This window comes from Phascolarctos cinereus, unplaced genomic scaffold (assembly GCF_003287225.1).
Source record: "Phascolarctos cinereus isolate Bilbo 61053 unplaced genomic scaffold, phaCin_HiC Scaffold_9;HRSCAF=440, whole genome shotgun sequence".
Lineage (NCBI taxonomy): Eukaryota > Metazoa > Chordata > Mammalia > Diprotodontia > Phascolarctidae > Phascolarctos > Phascolarctos cinereus.
This window is the reverse complement of record NW_027556402.1, coordinates 55,732,678-55,759,838: the sequence shown is the minus strand read 5'-3', so window position 1 is coordinate 55,759,838 and position 27,161 is coordinate 55,732,678. Positions and strand designations below refer to the sequence as shown.

The 27,161-nt window shown below is 36.9% G+C and overlaps 1 protein-coding gene across 1 annotated transcript in view; it reads left to right on the top strand.

Annotated features, from left to right (window-relative positions):
* The window catches only part of NDST4 (N-deacetylase and N-sulfotransferase 4), a 343,262-nt gene extending 338,280 nt beyond the window's left edge, over positions 1-4,982 (top strand). Inside the window, exon 13 of the mRNA XM_078148164.1 lies at positions 141-4,982. Within this exon, the coding sequence (XP_078004290.1) occupies positions 141-260 (120 nt within the window). The 3' untranslated portion in view covers positions 261-4,982. The remainder of the gene's footprint in view (positions 1-140) is intronic.
* The last annotated feature ends 22,179 nt before the right edge of the window (positions 4,983-27,161 follow it).

The window sequence follows — 27,161 nt, the reverse complement described above, 5'->3', positions numbered from 1 at the left end:
ATCAAGCAGGGGGAGGGTAGCAAATAAAAGTAATCAGATATAGAGATTTGGAGGTTTCTAGAGCCTCCACAAAAATCTAGATTGTCACCTAACTAATAACTTTGTTTTTGTCTTACTTTGTATGTTTCCTTATCACTCAGTCTAGAGCATTCCTCTCCAGTTATTACCGAGATCATAATGTGGAACTGTCCAAACTTCTGCACAGACTGGGGCAACCTCTGCCATCATGGCTGAGACAGGAACTGCAGAAAGTAAGATAGCACTGGAAAGAAGGACCCCAGTCTCATATGACAATTACCTTTATTATCAAGAACAAAAACCAATCTACACCTTGTACTTTCTCAATGCACTTGTGATTGTCAGTAGAGCACTTTGTGAAACATTTTCTCTTTCTGAAAAAAAAGATAAAAAAGAGAAGAGGCAAGAAGAGATGAAGAGAAAAGAAAAAGAAAATCTACTATACATGACACACTGACAATTACTAGCACTGTGTCAACTTTTAGAAACAATGCAGACTTAACATGGCATTATTCGATATCCAAATCTGGGACTTATGATATATTCCAGTTTCTCTGTTAACCAGAAAATTCCCAAAATTGAATGTACATTTGATAACCTTCATCATTTCTAAAGGTCCAATTACAATCTTTCAGGCTAGGAGCAAGGGCCCGAAATGTCTGTCAATGCATTTTGAGATTGAAAATAACCCAATGTCTGAATTCAGTGGCTCACTATTTCTTTTCCTTCATATTATCTAGCCAATTTCAGTATAACTTGGTATAAGAAAGAACATCTTCCTGCACTCCATTTGTTTTATTTAAACTTCCATGATTTATGGTCACCAGCCTCCCTAGTTCTTTGCATTTCTTTCAGAGTAGCTTGAGACCCTCAATGAATTCTGCTGATTTACTGAAGAATGTGAAGTGAACTTATGTGAAGTAGACCCAGCACATAAAGATCCCTTTCTCCTTTTGCCTTTGGAGGAAGCAGGCTGATCAAAACCAGTGTGAACTTTGCTGAAAGTGCTGTAATTTTTGCTGTTCCTCTTGCTTTTTAGCTTTTTTTCTGCCACTCTTGAAGAGGTATTTCATCATGGTTGTCTAGACCCCCCATTAATCATGATCATGGTTTGAGATGTGGTTTTACATGGAATATTTTGTCATAGTGTCACTGGTGGATGTAAGACAATCATTAAAAGGGTCCTAAACCAAACCAAGCAATTAGCCTAGTTATTGGCACAGTGACAGTGGCATATGTATGAGTGACGTGGGGGAGAGGGAGGAGGGGAACAGAAGCCAAATCTAATTTTTTGGAAAGACTGAGGACATTTAGATCTGCTTAAAAGTATCCTAAGACACACACATCCTTTGTCATCTCTAAATTTGTTGGATTTTAAAATTCTGAAACATGAATCTTTTTTCTCCCCTGTGTTTTATTTTGCTGTTGTCTTTACAAATCTATAAACAGCAAGCTTCACCACATATATTCTTCACTGAAAAAAATTGATTATAAAAAGAAAGAAAATACCCTAATATATCTATTTACTTTGCCCCTTTAAAAATTATTTTCTCACCAAATGCCTTGTTTCTGATACCAGATCAAAGATATGCCCTTTCTATTTAGGGTTTCATTGTTCCTTGAAAATTCTAGATGGGTGTTATTCTACCTATCATAGAGATTCCTTTTAATCCCACTAGTCAGCTGAAGTTTAATATGGTTTTGTCAATTTGTAAAGTGCTACCCTACGGATAAAATTACCATAGGCCAACAAAGCAGGACTGCTTTGGTAACATTAGCCATCAACACAGGCTTTATGCAGAAGAGTTTTATTGTGGGCCAAGACTTTTCTACATTGGCTGAAACTAGGTTTCATTAATCCTATAAACAAATTAAGTAATTTTGCTTGTAACGTTACTGATTATGTAACTGTTGGGAACTTGAAAGACCCATTTTTGAGAACTCAACCAAATTAAAAAAGAAACAAACCCAGACCATTTATTAATAGGAAATGGTCAAGCTTAGTATTTATTTTATTTTTCTCCCTTGAGTTAATCATGACTTAATTTCTAAGTTATACCATGCATTTCCATTTCATTGTGATTGGGGTAAGAAGGGTGAGAATTTGGCTCCTTATTTGTTCCATGCTATCTAGTGATACCTATAAGCTTCTGATATTTTGGAGAAATTCTAATGGTTTTTTTTGTGCTTTTTTTTTCAACTCAGCAAATATATATATTGAATACCTTCTCACCATAGCAGATGCTAAAGGATATAAAGATGAATAAGACGTGGTCTCTTCCTGCCAAGTAGCTGGTAGGAATTAGAAGGTGTGGAATCAGAAATCAGAGATCAAGACTAGAAGGGAACTTAGAGGCCAGTAAGTCCAAACCTCTTGTTTTTAAAAATAGGGAAACTGAGGCCCAGAGAGGCTATGTGATTTGCTTAATGTCACACAGATACTAAGTATCATAGGTGGGATTGGAACCCAAGTTATCTGACTCTGGAACTCCTTGTATTACTGTACCATGCTGCCCCAAGGATTTGCTCTCTTCTGTTTATCATCTTTTGCTGTGTGGCTCAAACATAAGGTTCACATTTATACACCTGCAGTAGCTTGGGTGACTGTCATTGTATTGTGGGGTTTTTTGTTTGTTTGTTTTGTTTGTTTGCTTTTTGATGAGGCAATCGGGGTTAAGTGACTTGCCCAAGGTCACACAGCTAGTAAATGTCATGTGTCTGAGGCCAGAATTGAACTCAGGTCCTCCTGAGCTCTATCTACTGCGCCACCTAGCTGCTCTCCATTGTATTGTTTTAACTCAAATGCAATCACCTGGCAGGACTCCGCCACTCTCTAATTCATGTATTTCTGCCCTCATGTTTCTAGGATTAAATGGACTGATTCGCTAGTCAACTCTACTCGCAATCATATTATAATTTTTTTTTCTGATGAAAAGGAGGTCACTATTTTTTTCCCACATGGGAAAAAGGGCATATTTTATATTACAGCAATAAGGGAGGAAGGGGAGGAAACCTTTACATATACACAAATATATGTGTGTGTGTGTATATATATATATATATATATATATATATATATATATATATATATATATACATATATATATAAACATATATATACATATATGTAGTGTACCTATATTCATTTCTATATTCTTCATTTAACTCAATAACTTCAACTCACTACCTGTTTCAGGATATAAATCACTCTAGTTCAGTGGGGTTTTTTTTATTTGAAAAAATAATGCATAAGAAATAATTCAGATATGGAATCTAAGAAAAAAATTGCCTGCCCTTATCATTGTATCGTCTCAGAAAGTTTCTAGGTTTAAATATATGTGTAAGTATACATATATAAATATGCATGCATATATATGTTTATATATACATGTATATGTGTATATGTATGCAGATGTGTACATACATACATCCTGTTTGGCAATTAACAGACCCAAAAAACATTTTATTAGTGTTGTACATAGATTATGAAAGTTCTATTTTACATTTAATATAGCACTTAAAATCCACAAACTCTGTGAAATAGGCAATACCAGTATTATCACTCCTGTCTTAAGAGAGGGCTCCGAGAGGTCATGTTGTTGCCAAGTTCACATGGCTAATAACCGGTATGTGAATTTACCCCAACAGCTCTTCCCAACTCTGTCAGATATTCAGCATAGCCTTCATTTGATTTGTAACAGGACACAAAATAATTGCAAGTTCAGTTAATCAAGTGTTTTGAAATGTCAGGACACTATAATTTTTACTCATTGGATATTTCAAGATTGCATAGTTCAAGGGAAATTAAAGTGATTATTAGTATTTTAAACAAGCCTTAGTCCATTTCCTTGATTCAATCATAGTTACATTCCAGAGAAAATCGACCAACAATCCCTCACAGTCTTGATTACTCTTCCTCTCTAAATTTTGTTAAATTAAAAAAAAAAAACTGAAGTTGCTTGAAAGAGGAAAAATGTGGGGGGAAAGGGGGATAATATTCCTAATCACATGTATGATGGTCTAACTCCAAATTCTTAGAGACACCTCTAAGGCATCACATGATGTTATGATGTAATAGACAAAAGTTATGGTTAAATGTCTCCTAACTCTTGGTCAAGTAACTCCAGGGATGTGACATAAAGGACAAACATAGAGAAAGCAAATGAAAATTGTGTGAGTAGTTACTTTTTTTCTTTTGTTTTTACAAAAGAAGATCATTTGCCTATTTAAAATCTATAGGCGACTTTTAGTTCAATGTGCATTTTTTTCGAGTTAAAATGATTATATTGCTTTATTCTGCTTGTTTTATCTTTCAATCCTCTTGTAGTTCCAATTCATCATTTCAGTGTGTCCATAAGTATCCAAACCATCTATCATAAGGATTGAATATATATAGTTTCCTCATTGAATTTAGTTTCATATATAGGCATATATATAAAAATAATGTTTATATCATATGTATATAAAGTATGTGAAACTAAATTTTATAATTTGTTTTCATATATATATATATATGTGCATATGCATATGTAGAAATACATACATATACATATGGAACCAAATTTTATATGAGAAACAAAATATTATCTCAAGTGCTCATTGTTCCAGGGATTGGACATTTTATTAAATCTAGGCAGCACTGTTTGGAAGTACCTCAAAAATAATGCTAGGCAAAGACTCTAGACGTGAACTAACAGGCTTCCTACAAGATTTTCTATTGACTATGGAAACGCAACTTAATTCCAAGCATACCTAGGCATATTCACAGTCTGTGTGTATATATGCAGAAAAATGGATGTACACATATAAAGTGTCTAATACAGTTCTTAAGTTTTGATACTCAAAGTATTTTTCTTGTGGGGGGGAGATATGTATTTACTGAAAATGTTTAAAATAAGTGCTGTATTCTATACAACTTATTATTGGTTCTCACTTCTTCAGAATAAACACTTCTATTAATATGTCATGGGAGTACATTTATTGATTTTCCTCTAAACTTGCAAGTTCTTGTTACTAGATGAAATTCTATTGGTATACATTTTTCAATGAACAGATATCTCCTGAGTTCTAAACACCTGACTTAGAAATGTTCCATACTTACTCACTGATGACTGCTTTTCCTCTCCTGCCTATTTATAAAATGTTTCAAGAACTGACTGAATTGATCTGGTATGATAATGTCACTTTATGGCCAATAAGAGTAACCATGGGACAGTATCTCATCCTCAGCGCTTTCTTTCTTTTCCCTTCTAGGTAAAGGGTTGAATTTCACTCAGTTCTATTCCTTTTCTTCTCTTATCACTCTATCATCATCACCATTATCATCATTTTCATTATTCTTCAAGCAATCTCTCACCTTCTCCTTCGACAAGAAGTATACATTTTCTCTTTTCCTTGTTCTTCCTTCCCTGTCCCTGACCCCCTGTCTGTTTCTATCTCTTTGTCTTTCTCTGTTTGTTTCTATCTGTCTCTCTCTGTTTTTCTCTGTCTCTCTCATCCTCTCCCTTTCCCCTCTACTAAGTTTCTAAGTCCCTAAGCAATCCTAAGTCCCTAAACATAGCTAATAAAGGTAAGAATAGCATTAAACACATTTTATTTGGGGGCTGGGAGGACAGGTGAGTTTAGGCCTGTGATTTTATTGGTGAAGGGAACTCTCAGTGAAGGAGCTGCTTACACTATCACAGATTTATCAACTGTTCTTAGATTACTATCTTGGAGCTGCCAGTTGAAGTAAGCTATTTTGCATGGCTCACTATTAATCAATCGACAAGTGTTAATCTCTTGCTCTGTCCTAAGCACTATAGAACATAGTGTTCTGGGTTATATAGGTATACAGATATAAATGAAAAAGTCCCTGCCCCTCAGAAGTTTATATTTTATGGGGAAGATGACATGTGTGAACAAAAGTATACGCAAAAGAAATGTGTATAAAAAAAATAAGGTAATTTGGAGCAAGGAAGCCTGAGGAGTTTGGGGTAGGGTGATAGGGGGTGATGGATCAGAAAAGGCACCTAAGCTGAGCCTTGAAAGAATCTAGGGGTTCTAAGAGGTAGAACTAAAGAGGGCCTGTCTTCCACTAACCTATACAACTATACATCCATGTCAAGTTGTCCTTCTCTTATACAGGTGAAAGACTTACATTAAGGCAAAGAAAAAACAGAGTAAAATGAGATATAATAAAGATCACTCATAGCAATTCTGGAGCCCTGAAGAGTACTCAGGAGTCTATTTAGAATCTCCATAAATCGTCTACTTCCTCACCAGGCTCTCAATAAGCTTTTCCTCAAGCACCATCAATCAAGAATCATCATTTTCAATCTAATTTAATAGTATTATATTGATACATTTCTACTAGTTTTCATTGAAAGTGTATGTCAATGTCATGACCCCAAAGATCACTTAAACCTCTCTAAAACATAAATTATGCACCAAAGTTAAAGCAATTCCAATTGTTTCCATGGGCTAGGACACAAAGAATCCAAAACAAGGTTGAAACAAGTCCTAGAACTGATGCTCCCTCACCCTGATCTTACTCCTACCAGCAATGAGGTTGGACCAGCAGATTCAAAGATACAACCCAGGCTCACATTAAAATCCACCACTGTGCCTAATCTTTCCAGTGCATTGAGAGCTGGGCTCCAGGCTGTAGAAGTTTGCTCAGGTCTCAACAGCCAGCTTGACCACAGTCCTTCAGAAGCAAAAGCCTGATGGGGCCTGCAACCCAAAAGCACCAGTGCTGCAAAGTTCTGAACTGCTAGAGCCAAGGAAAGAAGGCAGAATGAAGTAAACCGAGCCAAGAAAGCAATATACACAGTGACTACAACATTGTAAATTGGAAAGGACAATGACAAACCAAAAGTAAATTAACCAAACTATAAAGATCAAGTGGAACTAAAATGAAGTGGTAAGAGAAGATAGCTCCAACCTACCCTTTTGGGAGATCTACAGTGTTACCCATGGTACATGTTTTGGACTATATACATACACACACACACACACACACACACACACACACACACACACACACACATACACACATATATATATATACATACACACATATAATTTATTTATAAGATATTAAATATGATATATTTATAATATATAATAAACATGGCATATTTATAATATATAACAAATATGATTGTATTTATACTATGTAATAAATATGATGTATTTATAATGTAATAAATATGGTATATTTATAATGTATAATAAATATATAAAAACATGATATGTATATGTGTGTGTGTGTGTGTGTGTGTGTGTGTGTGTGTGTGTGTATATATATGAGCTTGCTCACTTTTTTTTTATTCCTCTCTTAAAAAATTACTTATCTGTCATATGGAATAGTTCTTGGGGATGTCGAGGGAGAGAGATGAATGGGATGCTATGGTGATGTAAGAAACAGAAAATACCAGTAAAAACCTTTTTTAAAAAAAAAGAAAGAAAATACGTCAACCACATCATAAGTTTAAAAATCTATAATGGGCTACTTTAGAAACTAACTACCATGTATAACCTCTTCTTTTTTGAAAATGCAGTCTATGTTCTAAACACCTAGCTGTTTACTACACTTTGTTCATACCAAGTCAGTTTGGTCTTTTAATTCTGCCTATGTATTCCAAATTTCAGTAGAGTGTTGGCCTTCTTCATTTATTTTCTTTAATTTGCTCTTTGACCCAAAAGGCCATGCCAACATGTCATTGCTTGAGTTACTGTCTTTTTTTAAACTTCAGGATTTCAATGGTCAGATCCATGTGGGTACTCTCTCCAACAGTGCAGAGTACAGCTCACCCATGCCTTCTCATCATAATATGATTCTCATCCACAACCTCTTAGAAATCTTCCAAAGAAGATCTACCCAATTATCTAAGGCATTGGCTTAGGTTTTTTCTATAGCCTCCAGTGTTCCAAATGTTCCAAATATTCACCTTTAACTGCACAATATCAGCAATCTCCCTTCTTTTCTGAGCCATACCTTAGCTAGATAATATTTTTGAGACCACTCTTCATATATGAATAATAGGCCATACCCTACCTATATCACTATAGAACTTTCCATTGACCTATGGGTTTTCTGCAAGTTCAATTCTTCAAAGATTGTGGGATTCCATAATTTGCCACTATATAACATCACTAGAAGAATACTGTTGCTTAAAAAGATTGAGTTTTCAGTCAAAAATGAATGCTGTGATATTACAATGACCAAGCTTTTCCCAAAAGAAGAAGCATGAGGAGCCCCTTCCTCTTCTTTCATTCTTTCTGCCACTCCAGCTTTTCAGTTCCCTTTTGTATACTGTCTTCCACTGTTAGATTGTAAATTCCTTGAGAGCAAAAGTTGTCTTCATTTTTTCTTGTGCTTGTATCCCCAGTACTTGGCCTGTGAGTGGACCTTGTAAGTGCTTAATAAATGACTTTCCTTCCTTTCTGCCTCCCTCTCTTCCTTCCTTTTTCCCTTCCCTTCTCCCTTTTTTCTTTTCTTCCCTCCTCCCTTTTACCTCTTTCCTCCTTCCATCTCTTTCTTCTTTCATCTTTCCTTCCCTGATAACTTGTTTTCCCTTCTTTCCTTTCCTCCAACCTTCTTTGTTTCCCTCCTCCCTTCCTCCCCTCTTTCCTCACTCCCTCTCTTCCTTTCTTTGTTTTTCCTTCCTTCCTTCATTCTTTTGTTCATTCCTAACTCGTTCCCTCCTTTCTTTCCTTCCTTCTTTCTTTCTTTCTTTCTTTCTTTCTTTCTTTCTTTCTTTCTTTCTTTCTTTCTTTCTTTCTTCATTTTTCTCTTCCTTCCTTCCCTTTTTCTCCCTTCTTTCCCTCTACTTCTCTGCAGAGATGGGGAATTTTGGCTACAGAACATTACATGTAATTTCAGACCTTTTGAAATTTTTTTTCCAGTTTTGCTGTATATTTTCTTCCTCTTTTTTGTTTGTTTGTTATACAGAATAACTTTTTGTGCAGGGGATGTGAGATATAAGATATCTATTACAATTTTAAGGTAAAAATAAATACAATTGTATATGCATGGAGAGTGTGTGGTGTGTGTGTGAGAGAGAGAGAGAGAGAGAGAGAGAGAGAGAGAGACAGAGACAGAGAGACAGAGAATGACAACAGATTGGGATGATTAAAATTGCTACAGAACTTTCCAAATGAAATCAAGCTCATTTCTTCCTCTTGTACATGAGGTCTGGGCTAGTATCTATCTGCAGTGCATTTTAAAGAAATTTCACTTCATGCTCTGACTATGGTGCCCATTCAACTGTATGTCCTACAATATTACTTTTCATTTAAAAAAAAATTATAATGATGTCAGTAGACCACAAGCTTTGTGTTCTTTTCCCATAGCCTGGCGTTCTTCAGAGCCACTGCACTTTCTCCTCTGCAGCCTCCCTTAGGATCACTATATGCATTTTTAAGATCTGGCCAGATTTGGTGTATTATTCTCTGTGCTATAGAAGAATATGAGGGAATGAATTCATGGAATAATAAGGCTTGGTTCCCTAACCCTTTAGCATCATGCTCCAACTCAGCTAACTATTCCTTGAATCATTTCTTTCAGACATCTTTGGAATTGAACTTGTTTCTGTGATTCCTACTTCATGTAGCTTTTAAGATCTCCTAGTACTAGTAGACTAGATTTTCTTCTGGCCTTTTATAAACAAAACAAACCTAAGAATTGCCTTTCTATAGGGTTCATAATGTAGAGAAAGTGCATGGCTCTGAATGAGAATAAGCTTGACACCTAGGAGAGGATAAAAGATATTTGATTTGATATTTGACCTTAAGTCCTCTTGCATGTGGTGTTCTGCTTTATTCCTCCTGCTGACAGAGAATAATTCTAAATGTTTTATGATCTTCTTAAAACATGTATGTGTAGGCATAGCCAAAGGAATAATAATATGGAAATAGTTAAAATTCCAAAGAACTGGCATCTTTGCATTCAGGTAGAGCTAAAAACAAATCCTACATTGCATTTGTGTGGAATTATTTTTGTATTATTATTTTAAGGCTGCTTATAACATTTTTTCATAAATCTTCTTAATATTATGAAGTTAGACTTTATTCTCACCAATATTTGCTAGGAATTAACCAGTTCTACTCATAAGGAATCCTAAAGGCATGACAAGAAATGCTCCCTAAGTATAAATCATTATAAACAAGGCAACAGACAGTAGGTGTGAAGAACCGAGTAAGAAGTAGGCAAGTGAGACTACAGAAGCCAACCGTCTTTGCCTCTCTTATTCTCCTGATCCTGTTGCTGGTCAATTTCCAGATCTTATGGGAAAAATGAAAATCTTATTCTGGAGAGATTAAGTATCTACACAGATGGTTCAAGAAGCAGGATATAGTCTCTAGCCACCTGTAGTCCAACGCAAACTAAGTTAGATATATGAGCAGGGGTATGTTGGTGAATGTTTAAAAACTGGCTTCTATATACATGCATGCATGTATACATACATACACATGTATATATATGAAAGCTAGTTTTAAAATATTTACCTATATATGTATAAATACATATATACTCAACTATGTATATGCATTTGTGTGTATATGTGCATATATATATATATATATATTATATACACACACACAAAATATTTTAAAGTTTAATCTGTGCTATTAACATTTCCTCTGTTGCTTTCTTAAGTCTAGACATTCAACAAAACAATACATCAAGCCCTGATTTGTAGCATTGGCGGTTTCACAGTGCAAATTTAATAATCAGCTCTTAACTAGTATGAGCCAGCTGCAGGACACCAGTGTATATGAGGCATAGACTAGTCTACCTTTGGCTTGTGGGAAACAGGCATTCTTTCAAATCCGTGATTTCCTAAAAAGTAATGAAGCATGTTACCTAACAAATGAACTAATCAAAACGTTCTGCCAAATGATCATTTCAGTAGAATCTGGAAAATGTAAGAAGCAGTCTAAACACCATCAGTCATTATTCATTTACTGTTTATAATGTACTGAGATACTTCCTTTAAGTTTGCACCATCTTCCAAACTAATTTAACCATAAAGTACTTCAGGGTTTAAAATCAATTGATACAAACTATAAATATGGATCCAGGGAGTCTGAAAGGTCTGAAGTACCTTTTAGGGATTAAGTAAGGAGGAGAGGGGTGAAGAGTATCCAGGGAAATTTGGAGAAATACCAGAAATTTTCACACATAGGAATCTGGATACATAATTTGTTTCATATGAAATATTTTAGAGGGGTGACATTTTCTCACACAATTCTTTTTCACAATGCAGACAACACAGTTTTGCAAATCCGACTTAGGACCAAAGGAATTTAAAGGCAAATGAGAAAGCCAAATTATTTTGTGCTGATTGTTGTTGTAGAGTTCTGTTTCTTTTTCCCTTTCTCCCATATCTCCATTAAAAGCCGACTGTGATGCTCCATCTTCGGGAGGAGAGGTGTCATAAATCTCTTTCTTTTTGTGGCTAAACAACTTAGGAAAGCTGTCTAGGGTCCAGGCATGAAGAATCTGCGGCCTCGAGGCCATATACAGCCCTCTAGGTCCTCAAGTGCAGCCCTTTGACTGAAGCCAGACTTCAGTTTGTTCTGTGAAACTGTTCTGTGAAGTTTGGCTTCAGTCAAAGGGCTGCACTTGAGGACCTAAAAGTCCGCATGTGTCCTCAAGGCCACAGGTTACCCACCTCTGGCCTAAGCAATTTGTCCTCCACTTCTCCACCTTTCTTCTAAACCCTGTACAACCTGGCAGCCTCTCCATTCAAATGATGCTGCCCTCTCATAAGGTGCAGTTTCCATCTTTCTTTTTGTCTCTTTGTCCTTTGTCCAATTAAGGGAAATTTGGAGGTAGATGCCAACTACATGGTCGGTTGCATGAACAGTCCTAACTAGGGACAGCCCTTAAAAGCTTTTCTTTCCCCCTTCTTCTTCCCCCTCCCAACCCAAGTTTGAATGCTGAAGTTAACCATTCAACTTCAATATAATAAAGTGAGTAAACTCTTGACACATCTTTTTAAGCTATCTTGAAATATTTGTGGCCTGGAAACACTTTGAATTCTTCATGACCCTCTTCACAATTTCTCATGCCTGAAACAAATGGTCCGAAAATGTTCTCTCTAATGTACGTTCCTTATTTTATTGCAGTGGGGGTGGAAGTGGAATACAGGTATGAAATGTTACATGCATTGCTCAAAGAAATAAATGTGTCAGTTGGTTTGTCTGGACTGTTTATGTTGTTATTGTGTTTATCTTTGCTACACTGCAGAAGAGATGGAGTATATTTAGAAATGATCATGATGTAAAAACAAAAGGCATCAATAAATGTTTTTATTTTTAAAGGACATGAAAAAATTCTATTCTTTCAAAAAATTCTATTCCTCTATTCCTAAAGTATTTGCCCCATCACTCCTTTGACCCTATGACATTCCGTTTATTTCCTCCTCCCTCCCCCATCCCTAGAATGTAAGCATCTTAAATCCCTAATGACCATGTCATCATAAAAAACAAAAATATTTCTATGCCAAGGCTTATTACTAAGTCCTTAATAAATGTTTAATTTAATTCAGCAAGCATTCATTAGGCATCCACAATGAATAAAGCAACTTCTATATTGTTAAAACAATGACTATTTTGAACAAATTAACTATACAATTTTGGTCACAAAATATAATCCCAAAGGTCATAGGAGGCCTAGTTCTGCGGAATGACAAGGGCAGCATTCAACACTAGGGACAGCTCTAGTTATCAGGATCTTGTTCCTTATACCAAATTAAATTTGCTTCTTTGAAATGTCTACCCATAATGTCTGGCCCTCTGAGATCAAGTAGAACACAGGGTGGTCCTTTTTATACTGAAAAACACATCCAGTTGCTGTGTTCTTCCTAAATCTCAAGCCTAACCCACCTAGTTCTTTCAATTGCTTCTCACATGTCATGATTTCCAATTCTTTTGTCTTATTATCCTTCCTCTGAATTCATTTTAGCTTCTCTGGGATTACACAATTTCCCTGCCCTCAAGGAGAGTACAATCTAGATAGAGAGATAAACTATATACAAAAAGATACTTGACAGTGTGTGTGTGTGTGTGTGTGTGTGTGTGTGTGTGTGAGAGAGAGAGAGGAGAGAGAGAGAGAGAGAGAGAGAGAGAGAGAGAGAGAGAAAACAAGGTTTGTTTTCTAATATAAAAATATAGGGATTTTGCATATTAGGAATGATAAAGGTGGAAGTTTGGTTAAAAAAATTATGAAAAGGGTTAGAATGGCAGCTCAAACATACCATGTATTCTAACCAAAGAACAGAGTAAAGCATTTCAGAATCTCATGTTTTTCCAACTTCCAACAGAAGTTTAGTGTTACTGCTGTTTTTCAAATAAATAGGCAACACCAAATTTTCGCAGCCTAAAATGACATCATCTCATTTTATTCTTATGACAATGGTCTATCTAAGCCTTGCAAATGCTTTCATCTGATTCATATCCTCTCTGCTCTGAAGAACTCAATATAAATCACATCCATCCTCAGTCTTCTCAAATGACTGATATCTTTTGCTTTCCAAAAGCAACTGCCCTCACAAAGTAAGTCAGTTATTTCTAAGGACATATTTGACAAAGACACATTATTTTTCCACAATTCCATTTCATCTGTGGTAAAAAATATTGTCTATTAAATCCTGAGTGTTAAATTGGTAGTTCTTTTTACCAATAACAATTCTTAGATATTCTTAATATCTGAAGTACTTGACAAATGACTTCAAAGTAATGTTCATACATAAAAATAGATACTTCATACTTCAATAGATACTTAAAGGTATCTGTTGAATACCTGTATTTGTTCAATCAGAATGCCTATAAAAGCAAAATAAAGCCAGAATAAGGAGATTGTGTGGTGAGATGCAAAGAAAGCAGCATCTGTAGTCAGAAGACCTGGGTTCAAATGAGGCTTTGCTATGTACAATTTGTATAGAATTGGGCAAGTCCCTCATCGTCTCTGGGTTCCTTCATTTGAAAAACAAGGAGGTTAGATCACATGGTCTCTAAGGCTGCTTCCAGGTTTAGAAATATGATCCTATGATAAAATAACTAATATTTTAAAGTATTGAAGAGGTCTAACTAACCAAACAACCAAATGTACTGATGCCAATTTTGTAATTTTTTAAGAAAACAATTCTAAGTTAAAGCGATCTAATGGCTTTAGTGAAACATCAAAATTAAAGGGAAAAGAAACAGTACTCTTCAAATCTTCCTGTGGTTAAAAAGAAGTTTCCAGAAATCAATGAGAAAAGACTTGTATCTTACTAATAAAGTTTGATTTTTTTCGATTGTATGGAGAGACAACATGGCGACTAGATGAAGAGCCAGTCTTGGGAACAAGAAGACCAGGCCCATGGTCTGTCTTTGACACATACTGGTTGGGTGACCCTGGGCAAATCACAGCTTCTCAGTACTCTATAGAAGTTTGGTTAGGAGTTCTGATTCTTTATTTCAAGCAAGTCATCCTTGGTGGGGTAGCTGAACTAAAGGTATAGAAGTAGCCTGGAGGGCTGGGAGCACATAAAATTCCTTTGACACTTCTATAATCAAAGTACATCATGGCCAAAGTAGAGTACATTAGAGTCTAGATTAGTGTAGCATGGACAGAGTGCCCAGCTCTCTTCTGAAGGATTTCAATGTGGTCTGAAAATGAAACTAGCTGCTCACGTTCTCTAGAAGAATCCCATTATTGTTTCATAGTTTAAGGACCAATCATACTTAGGAATTCAGTTATCGAGCTAAGGCTCACAAGGTCATACACTCAGAACAAAAAGGGCTCTCAGAAATCATCCAATATTATACAGATGAGGCAACTGAGACCCAGAAAAGGGAAAATGACTTGTCCAAGGCCATACAGGTGGTAACAGTAAGCTTTTAGATGTTCTGAGTCCAATTCCAGTACTACAAAAGACACACGGTGGTGCAATGGATTGGACCCTGTACTCAGACCTACACTTATATAATGTTTTAAGCTTTGCAGAGTGCTTTACAAGTATTATATCCTTTGGTCCTCACAACAACCCTGAGACGTAAGTGCTTACCACTATTTTATAGATGATGAAACTGAGGCAGGTAGGAGTTGAGTGACCTGTTCGTGTTCACACAACTAGTAAGAAAGTAAAGGGCTGAATTTAAACTCAGGCCTTCCTGGCTCCTACTGTGGTACTCTACCCACTATACTACCTAATTATTGAGTCATTTCAGTCATGTCTGACTTTTCATGACCCCATTTGGGGTTTCCTTGGCAAAGATACTGGAGTGGTTTGCCATTTCCTTCTCTAGCTCATTTTATAGATGAGGAAATTGAGCCCAACAGGGTTTGCCAGATTTAAACACAGGAAGATGACTCTGACTTTAAGCCCAGCACTCTAATCACTGCCTCTAATACTTTATACTAGCTATGTGATCCTGAACAAGTTACTTAATATCTCTGTGCCTTACCCTCCTTCTTCTACAAAAGGATGGTGTTAGATTCAGGGATCCCTAAGGTCCTTTCCACCTCTAAAAATCTACAACACTATGTTCTCTATTTCCTCTTGCAAAATCAAACAGATGGTAAAGGAGCAGGAGGAGGTGCAACTCTTGACACTAATGCCCTCTAAGTTCAGTTTCAATGTTGAAATGAAATGACATTTACAAATATAAATATTATAATTATATATGTGAATATATAAAAATAAAGATATAAATAAGAATAAACCTACAAATAAAAAATAATAAATAAATAAGTATAAATTCATGAAAAAGAGTTGTACTTTTCCCTAACCTAGCAAGAATATGCAATAAGGATATAATAGCACTTAACTTCTCAACAAGTGAGCCCCCTCATCTCCATCTGGAAACGTATTTGGTCAATTGCTCATCAGGGCATGGTGATTCTCATGGTCTTGGGCACTCGCTAATTTTAAGAGGCCTAGACTCCATGTGATTGGGAATTGGGGGGGGGGAGGTTGTTCCTTTTTGACCAGGAAAATGAATCATGGAGTCTGGGGTGCATCAGGTCCCAGGGAAATCTTCATCTTTTTGAATAAAACCTCCCCATATTGTGAGTAGGGAAAAAAAAAAGAAGTTACATTTGGGAAATGCTGCTCCTATCAAAGATGGAAATGAACTTTCAATACAAGCAAATTGGTTGATAGCTGAGAAGTGGACAACGTCTCCAGTCTTTATGAAGCTCACTGTCCAGCGATCCTCTAGTTCTGGACTTACGTGGGCAGAGTCCAATCTTGGGGGCAACTCTAAAATATCCAATTTTCTTCAGCTCACATTATTACCACTCAGAGTTTACTCTGAGATATCTCCACATATGTTGCCTAGTTCTCTCTAGATGTGAGTAATAGCAGCCCCAGTCAGCTCCCATATAGGTGTTCAAGGAAACACATTTATCAGGATAGAGTTTATTTTATGCCATAGAAAATGAGGAAGATGCAATGGAATCAGATTCCTATACTCAATACAGAAAACATACAAAACTGAAAATAGCCTACAAGCAACTGAAATAACTTTCTTTCCTGGTGAGTTCCACTTTTCCACTGGTCACCACAATCTTCCAGATATAGCAATGCTCCATGGTTTGGATTTCCCTTGGAAAGAAACTAATATGGTTAATATGCCAACATTCTATTGAGTAATATCTTAAGCCCACAGAGACTCATTGACGGCTTGGACGGCCCTGGATGGGACACACACTTGGGGCTGCTGAAAGGCAATCTCCTTTCCACCAAACACGTACTGTCAAAATAATTTGCTATATTAACATAGTGCAAAGTCCTGGAATCTTGTTCCTTTGCATTATGTTTTGGGGTCATTTCCTACCTCTCTACTCAGCACCAGAAACCATATGCGTGATTCCGTTCTTTCTTGATTAAATGCAAGGTTTGGGAAATTCTCCTCTAGAGAGGTCTGAATTTTCAAAGTCTTCAATTTGAAATAAATCACAAGTTAACCCTCAAGTCTTGTGCTGCCCAGAAAACATCCTCCCTCCCTGACTGGAGGGTTAGATTTATGTTGCCTAGGAAATTCCCCTCACCTAAATGGGAGGTTGGAGCTTAGGAACAAGGTTTCAGAACTCCCTCGCTAGCTATGTAAGGGAGCACATATCTGCCTTACCATTTGCTTCTCCAAGGCTATCATCAATATTTCCTGGGGGGAGAGGAGGTTGCAAAAAGGAGATCAGAAGAAAAAAGAACAGTTTTTTAAAAAGCCCAAAGTATTATGTAAACTCCCTTTCATGGGCTGTTACATAAAGGATGACTGCTCCCACAAAAAGTCTATCTCCCGAGTCTGAACTAATCAACTACTTCTGGGATGAACCACCATCAGAGAAACTAATCCTCTAGGAACACCAAGTACAGTTCCAAGCCAATCATTTCATTCAGGGATCAGCCTTAACTGTGTCTAAAGATCCCTCAACACACTGCCAGGGGTCATGTTCAAAGTCTATAGAGATAAATAAGATGATCTATATGATCTGGGGTACATCACTTACCCTCCCAGGGCCTTAGTTTCCTTATCTAAATGAAGAGACTGGACTAGAAGGGCTCTGAGGTCCCTTCCAGCACTAGATCTGTGATTCTATACTTAAGGCTCAAGCTGACTTAAGAAATTCCAAATCAAACCCTACCCACATGCTTAAAGTGGGCTTCCCCAGCTAGGTAATTCAATGGATAGAGTGCTGAGTCTGTAGTAAGAAAGACCTAAATTCAAATCCAGCCTCAGGCACTAGCTGTGTAACCCTGGGCAAGTCACTTAACCTTTGTCTGTTTCATTGTCCTCATGTGAAAGGTATTAGCCCCTACCTACCAGGATGAGGTGAGGATAAAATGAGATATTTGTAAGGTGTTTAGGAGAATTCCTGGCACATAGAAAATGCTTAATAAATGCTTGTTCTGTTTGTTCCTTCATTTTTTCTTTCTTCCCCCCCTTAATCCTTCCTTCCTCTTTTTTCTTTCTTTCTTTTCTCCCTCCTGCCCTTCCCTCCCTCCTTCTTTCCTTCCTTCCTCCCTTCCTTCCTTCCTTCCTTCCTTCCTTCCTTCCTTCCTCCTCCTTCCTTCCTTCTTCCTTCCTTCCTCTTCCTTCCTTCCTTCCTTCCTTCCTTCCTTCCTTCCTTCCTTCCTTCCTTCCTTCCTTCCTTCCTTCCTTCCTTCCCTTCCTTCCTTCCTTCCTTCCTTCCTTCCTTCTTCCTTCCTTCCCTTCCTTCCTTCCTTCCTTCCTTCCTTCCTTCCTTCCTTCCTTCCTTCCTTCCTTCCTTCCTTCCCTTCCTTTCTTCCTTTTCTTTCTTCCCTCCCTCTCTTCCTTCCTTCCTCACATAGCCACAGTGACTGCCCCTTGTGCACATCTACTCCTTCCCAAGTACAACTGGCCAAAATTTAAGTCCAGTGACAAGAGTTCATCAATACAGGGTGCCCAGGAAGCCCTGCTGGTTTGGTAGGTGTGACAAGAATCTTTCTAAACAGTTATCTTTGCAAAGCAGTGAATAAATCTTTGTTCTATGGGCGAACTTTTATGAGCCTCCAGCCTGGTTCTACCACACCAAGACTCCCTGATTGACTTGATGCATGAGGTGCTGTGGCATACATTTTTCCAGCAGGCTTCTAATGAATTAGATCCCCACAGGAAACCTAAGGAAATTGCCCAGAGACCGTTCATAGGATTTGAAGGCTGCAGCTGAAAGCCTCATAGATTTACAACATCTCCCGACTCCCTGCCCTCCCTTTCCCATCTTCTACCCCCAAACCCCCAGCAGAGGTTGCAGATTGAATTGTGTGGGGACATGTCAGGGGGCCTCTTTTACAACATAAGTCTCTCTTTAAAGATAGTCTGAGGCTGCCTCCCTAACCAGATGCTCAGAAAACTGCAATGCCACGAAAATAACAAGATTCTTATTGGATTTAAAAAAAAAAAAGAACAATGGGAGAAAACGGTGACTCAGAAAGGCTCATTTGATGGGGGTGATGGGGCGTGTTAAGAGATTCTGTTTATGTCTTGTGACCACATGCTGGCCTTAGAAACCCTGGGTAGGATTAAACAAGAAAAAAATAAAAGTAAACAGAAGGGAATAGACCTTCCATGAGAGTAGTCTGAATGAGAGCTGGGGAATCACTAGAATGGCCAGTCCTAAAACATGGTGGAGGGAAGCCCTAGAATACTGAAAAGAAATACGTGGAGAGCAGACCATTTCTTTACACTATGGTGGAGCTATAGAGATCTGAAAGCAGGAGACACAAAATTGCTATTTTCTTTTACTAACTGTTAAACTCTAGATGGGGATTATTTTGTTGTTGTTGCTGTTATTATTAGACAGGATCCAAAGAGGGTTTGATTGGTGACGCTGTTAATTACTTGCAGTCACACTGACACTGATTACTGTTTCCAGAAACCCTAACTCTGCAAGGGCAAGAGTTCTGTCAACATATTTCTCAGAATTCGATTTAGATCAACAGGGGAAAAAGCAAGTGCCCAACTGGTTCAATTCAGCTGCTGGGCAAGTCCAAAAAGAGCCATTTAAACATATACTACAAAGGATAGAAGAGAACAGTATGTATTTGGGGAATTATAGATCAGAGTGAGCTTCCACATGTTATAATTTATCAAGCCATAATTTAGCAACCAATAATGCAATTCAAAAGGGCGTTAAGTGTAGGTAAGGCAGGTGAAAAAATACAAATAAAGAATGCTTCTTTAAAAACCACTGCTTCTTTCTCCTTATTGGATTTACTTAAAGCATTTTCTCAAAGCAAACAGGAAAGTAAACTTTAATTGGATGATTGAAGTAAAGAATTTTAATTAAAATGCTAATTGAAGAGCTTTAAGAACATTTTTTTAAAAAGTAATTTAGCAACAATATATCATAGGAAAAAACTTTTTTTTAACACATTACATTGTTGGTGATGTTATGCTAATTACCACTTTTAAAAAATAACACTATTTGAGCTGAAATACCTAACTAGAGAAAAAAGCTCTGTTTATTTCTGTGTCAGGAAGAGAGCTACTCTTCTTTTTGGATTCATATATCACTAAATGTTAAATGTGTTTACATTATATCAACCCCATGCTAAAATTGAGAATATTGGCAACTATGGTCACATAGAAAAGGTAATTCATTAAACAATATGGCTCTATGGCTCCTACATAGGTTAATTTAATATCCTTCCCAAGTTCGTTGTAGTCATTTTGTTACAGCTCCGGGACTATGCTTAACTTCTAAAAGATCTCCCTATTGGCCATTCTCTATACCTATAATGATAAATACGAGAGTGGTTTCACCTTTCATTTGCCAACAGCACTAACATAGTCATTCCAACAACCCTTTTACTATCTCTGCTCATCTATTGAATACTGGAGTCAAACCCAGGCTCTTCCAACAATGTTAAAAACTAGTATGGATTTCCATGCTTCTTCCAAGTTTGTCTTAGATTTTTTCTCTCCTATAAAGTTGAGAGAACTGAGGTGGGGGAAAATCTTGGAGATTCTCATCTGAAGAATGTTGGCAAAAATCTGAATCTTTCTCCATAAAAAATATGTAGGCTTTGTTCAAGCCTGGTGCATTTGCATAAGGCACTCCTCATTGGTGAAGAGAATTATTACTTGATACTCCATAACTGAGAGGGGGGAAATGGCAAGAGCTTAGGAAAGGAGAAATCTTCTTCTGGCTTCTGGCTTTTACATATACATAACAATCTGATCCCTCTCTCTTTAGCGGACATCTCTGGAAAGAGTAAAAGAATTTCAGAAGAAACAGACATGTAGAGAAGCCAGCCCCTCAAAATGATTCCCAGTTTGCCACACTAGACACTTTGGGGAATCTCCCCTTCACTGAAATCAGGGACTCTCTCTCTCTCTCTCTCTCTCTCTCTCTCTCTCTCTCTCTCTCTCTCTCTCTCAGAGATTCTCACTCCTAATAAGAGAGCTCATTCACCATGTATATTATTAATATGTACTAATCTTTATAACTTATCTAAGTACTATTTGTTATTACCTTGGATGAATGGGTTTATTTTCTATCATCATTTGTTATGATCTTTATCTAATTAGTTTGCAAGTGTATCTTGGAGAACTGCTTTTCCAATAAGAAATAGTGAATAAGAAAGAAAATTGACCCTAAACATTGTTTCCAGTAGTCTAGCAATATTTGGGAGATAGACAGATATAATTCTAATTCAGTATTCCCTATCTGAGAACAGAGAGGGCCAGTCCTGTTACCCCAATCTCCTCTTCTCTCCAGTGAAGAATCAAATTTCTCGTGTAGAAGGGTGAGCAAGATTTTACAAAAAATTTATTCATATCTCCCTATGAATCACATTTAAATATATCCATGTGTATATAAACATAACATATATGGGTCACACAAGCATACACCTTACAAATATAAGTGCTAAACATTCCTTACTACCAGGAACACCGCATCCATGGGATAACATTCTACTTCATCCAAATGTCACTGTAGTCAAAAGATAACTCCTAGTAACCGTGAGGAAGATTCTGCAACACTAAAGAATGAGTATTCAGCAGTTCTAAGTTTCACCTTTTTGTTGGCAGAAGGTAAAACTTAAGATATGTTCAGGGGATAGCAAATATCTTAATTTCCTTGAAAGAGAGGAGAGGGTTCTCAAAAGAAGAGTGGAATAAAAAGCTAAAAATGAGGGTTGCGGCTAGAGGCAAAGGAATGTGATATTTATCTTATGGAAAGTAGAGTTCCATTAAATTTTTTTTGAGCAACAGATTGCTATGATCAAAATAACTGCATCAAATAATCAACACTTTTATTAATCACCTGTTAAGGCAATGTCTTGGAATCACCCTGTCATATTAGTGGGATGGATTAGAGTTGGGAAAGAAATGGAGGAAGGGAGAGAAGTTAAGAGATTATTGAAGAATCAAAATCAAAAAGGTGCTTGAATAAAGGTAATAACAATGGAGACAGAAAGAGACAATTATGAGACTTTTGTGGTTGTTATCATCATTGTTGTCCTTTGTTCTCAAAGAGGACCAAAACAACATGATGATGTCAAGGTCAAAGTATAGTGTGTTTCACCATGGCTGATGAGGCCAACATGAGCTCAGAAGGCTGTACCACAGGCCGGACACAAATAGTATATGTGAACCTTGTGGAGATGTCTCTAAAGTTGTGTATCCAACGTTTCTTTTGAGCCACTGCAATTCTCCTTTGCTCATAAAACAAAGTGCCTTCTTTGATGGGCATGCCATACTGGGCAGTCCTTTGCAAGTGTCTCCCATGTCTCACAATTGATTCCAATCTTCTTTAAAGAGACCTTGAGAGTGTCCTGGTATCTTCTGACTTCTGTGTGAGTGCTTGCTTTGTGGGAATTCTCCATAAAACTGTCTTTTAGGCAAATGTACATTTGGCATTAAATGGCCAGCCCATCAGATTTACACTCTCTGCAGTAGAGTTTGAATGCTTAGTAGTTTAGTTCAAGAAAGAATCTCAGTGTCTTGTACCTTATCTTGCCAGGTAATCTTCAGAATCTTCCTAAGATAATTCAGATGTAAGTGATCCATGTCATGGCACTGGTAAACTGTCCAGGTTTCTCAAACACGCAACAATGAGGTCAGCACAATGGCTTTGTAGACCTTCAGTTTGTAGGCAGCCTAATACTTCTTCTCTCCCACACTTTCCTTTGGAGCCTCCCAAACACTGAGGTAGTTCTGGTAATGCATACATCGACCTCATCATCTATGTGTATGTCGTTGGAAAGTACACTGCCAAGGTAAGTGAACTTCTCTACATTCAAAATTTCTCCATTTTGCTGTGACCTATGGTTTTGTGTATGGATGGTGCAGTGCTGGCTGGAGAAAGACTTGAAGAGATGAATCAATAGATCTTAGGGTCAAAGAAAACAATACAATTTTCTGTATTTTAGGAACAAGTCTGCCAGAAAGAATTTTATTAATATCCTTCTAAGTCCAAGCATTTGTAGCCTAAGAGAGAACTATCCATACCAGTATAGTTCCTCACTCCCCATGCCCTCTGTGATCTTCTTCAAGATAATTTCCTTATAGGAAACCTGAACAAGGAAAAGGTTGTAATATGTTAAAATACAGTTTGAGCTTAACATCTCAGAGTTACAGTCACTAGCAAGAGTCACTTAATCTTTACTAAAACCATTTCACTCTTTCCTTGAAAGGGATTTCTTCTCCAATCATAATCCTTTCTTAATATAACTTTTCTTCTGAATATAACATTTCCACCTGAGTGAAAAAAAAAAGAGCACCATTTTTAGGGGTGTTACAAGCCAATCACTTGGAGGGAAAGGAGTGAGGCAGAAAAGTAAGTCAAAGATAGCTGAGATTTTAAGCCTAGAGGTTTAGTTCATGCCGTTAATGGAAAGAGAGAAGGAAATTTTGGGGGAAAGATAGAAAGTTCAGTAGGAAGTATATTATATATGTGGTTCTACTGAGACAAACAGGTGGACATATGAAGTGAGCTGGTGACAATTCAGAATTAGAACCCAGAAGAAAGATTAAAACAAAAGATGGGGATTTGACATCATTTGGGTAAATCTAAAAAAGAACTACCTGCATATCTAGCCTAATACCATTAATATAAGAGAAAGGCTAAACAAAATAAGATTATAGTGGGGCACTTATTACCTAGAAAAAGTGCCAAGAAGAATGCTAGCATAGATTTATGCAGAGGGAACATGAGTTTTGCCTTTCCTCCTCCACTGTTCCAGTACCTTCATAATGTTCAAAGTTGGAAGGCCATTTTGAGACTTATCACACCTTCAAGGCAATTTACATGTTGCTAGAATACATAATGGGAGTCAGAAAAGCAAGTGGAGACTCAAAAAATTTCAGTTGGAGTGCAGATTGTGTGGGGGAAAAGATGAAAGAAATTACTATACCCCAGGATTGACTTATCCCAGAAATCCACAGGCCATCTTTTCCCACTTGAATCGTCTATCTGAATGTCCTGTGCCTAAACTACAATGTCTATGTTGAACAAAAGGAACTGAGTATTTTTCTCAAAGAGGAATGTTGTAGATACAATATCTGGTTAGTGGTTGAATCCTATCATACAGTGTTGGTCAGGCATAAGAAGATAAACCAGTAGAAATTTCATAATCCAAAAACTAATTTTCCAATTGCCTAATTCAATGAGCCAGTGAATTTCCAATTCAAATGCATGGACATTGTTTTTCCTATTTTTTTCTGCTTTAGTCCAGTAGAATTTGCTTTTACACACACAAACACACACACACACACACACACACACATCCAAAGCCTAATCTCATTTTGAATTCTCCAAGTTTAATCCAACTTTGAATCTGCTAAAGGAAGATACCCTGCTTTCCCAAAAAGAAATTATCCCCTTTTGTACCCTCTTAAACATGAAATTCACAGACCCTTTTTTTATAAACACACATACAAGAGATTTAACCATAAAGCTTCATCTAATCATGAAGTAACCATTTGCCTGAGAGAGGGTACTGTCTCCTATATAAATGTAAACCACACGCACACACACCCACCCACCCACACGTATATATATATATATATATATATATATATATATATATATATATATATATATATATAAATATAAATATAGGGCAGCTAGGTTGCACAGTGGATAGAGCACCAGCCCTGGATTCAGGAGGGCTTGAGTTCAAATCTAGCCTTAGATACGTAACACTTACTAGCTGTGTGACCCTGGGCAAGTCATTTAACTGCACTGCCTAACCCCTCTCAAAAAAAAATATGTATACATACATACATACATGTACATATATGTGCATTTGTGTTATGCTGCTGATTTTATCGTTATATATACACACAAATAGAGGGGGAGGGAGAGAGAGAAAGAGAGAGAGAGAGCTGAATTACAGAGATTACCAAATGAAGATGGAGTACTGCAGTATGGCCTTGCATTATGTCGCAAAACATTAAGAAAGTGTGTATATATATATATATATATATATATATATATATATAGTCTCTATATATACCCAAATATATGTGTGTATATGTATATTTGGAACAAAAGTGTTCCAAAAGTCTTAGTTCATTTTTATATGAATGATGAATTTATCTAGTTTTTCACAACATATGTCAGTCATTCAGCACCTATGGCATATTATTCTTTTCATGGCTATATGAGGTCCTTCAGAGTCATAAATTATCTTTTATAAGTCCCTCCCTGCCATGTTCTAACCCTTATCTAAGTTATAGGTAACCAGCTTAAGGACAGATTTATTTTACATCTTAAGGCTAGTCCCTCTTAGCTGAATCCTGAGATTTTCTTGTCTACTGTGGAAAGTTGCTCCAGTCTTAAGTACAAGTGCTCTTTTCCTTCTATATTTTAGCTTCCTTTTCTTCTCCTACTCTTCCTTCACCTTTTAATTATCATGAATTCACTAGGACCTCTATAACCAATGAATTTTCTCCTTGCTTATTTATACCCTCCAGCCTATCCTTGTGTTCTTGGAAATCCAAGATCATATGACTCACAAACCTTCCTAGAACATACATACCTGCACCTCTAAGAGGACTCCTTTTCTCTTCCCTTTGGCATTGCATGGGGATGAAGACCTCTGTATACCATACTCTCAAATTATTTCACCAAGGCTCGCAGTCTATGTGGGGATCTCCTCTCAAGATGACTTCAGGTACTTTTTTAGAAAGTAAAGATTTACCTAAAACAAAAGTAAATATATTTCTCATAACTAAAGAGCTAAGAAAAAGGAACAAGAGGAAATTGCAGATAACACCACGATGGTAGCTCTCCTTGGTGTCCTTCTCAGTGCTGGTATCCATCCCAGGAAGACACAGAGTATAAACTACATCCAGGTTTTACAGTTGAATTGAATTCAGTAGACATTAATAAAGAGCCTTATTTGGATAAGACACTGTGCCAGGCACTGGGAGGACATTTTTTAACAGCATAATCCCTGCCTTCAAGAATTTTGTATTCTGCTGAACTGATTAGAAGTATTAGGTGTAATGTTTATGTGCTCCTGAGTACATAGCCTCCCATTACATTCTCAGAAACCAAACCAAGTCAGTCCTTTCATGGATGGCAAAATAACACCCAAGGAATGATGCCAGTGGAGGTCTTTCTTATGCCCAAAGTCCACTGTCTTTCCCTTCAGCATTGGTGTAAAGTTGACCATTAATATATATACCATTATTTAAGAGTGGAAATGACTCATGATGGGAGATTCTTTTTACTTTCTTCATGTCAATGCATTTCTCCTTTAATGCTTTTAAATAAATGCCATTATTTAAAACACCTAGAGAATTGTGTACTATTTTTATGCAGCAGGAGAAGGACAATGGTTCTCAAAGGGGCCCTTTGATACCCTTTACAGCTCCCTAGTGAGCTACAAGTTTTGTGGTGGGCCACAAAACTTGGTATGGTATGAAACGTTACAGCAAACAAAAGAAAATGCATCAATCACTTTGCTTAATACAAATTTTACCTCTATTCAATAAACTCTAATGACTCCATATCACCTTCAGGATCAAACATAAAATCATATTAGGATTCAAAGTCATTCACGAACTGGCCCCCTCCTACCTCTTATTTTATCCCAGCCGTATTCCAGGATCTCTTACTTCCAAACCATGTGGTCTTATTCTGGAGATTCCTTCAGTGCCTGGGCCTTCTTCCACTGGAACATGCAACCTAACCACACACCCCCAACCCTTTTTGACTTGGTACACCCCTCTTTCAGTCTCACTCCTTTCTTGATGACTTCATCCTGGAGTTTCCATTTTGTCGAGCAGCCCAAGCCAGTCTCCATTCCCCTCTGGACCCTTTTTTTTCTGGCTTCTGGACTTCAAAAATGTAAATTCTGATAAATATGATGATATGCTAACAAGTAATTTTTTTTTTGGAATTACAGAGATTACCAAATGGAGATGGAATACTGCAATATGGCCATGCATTATGTCAAATGTCACAAAACATTAAGAAATATGTCCAAAATACGGTGATAAACATGATTTAATGGCCTGGAAACTCACTTTATTTAAACTTTATTGAAAATATCTGAGCTATAATTAAGACCAGGCTTGAAAAAATAGGCTATTTATCAAAGATACCCTTACTAGTCAATGTGTTGTGTACTTTCCAAAGAAAGAATTAAAGAATATGGAACTTCAATACTAAATAATAT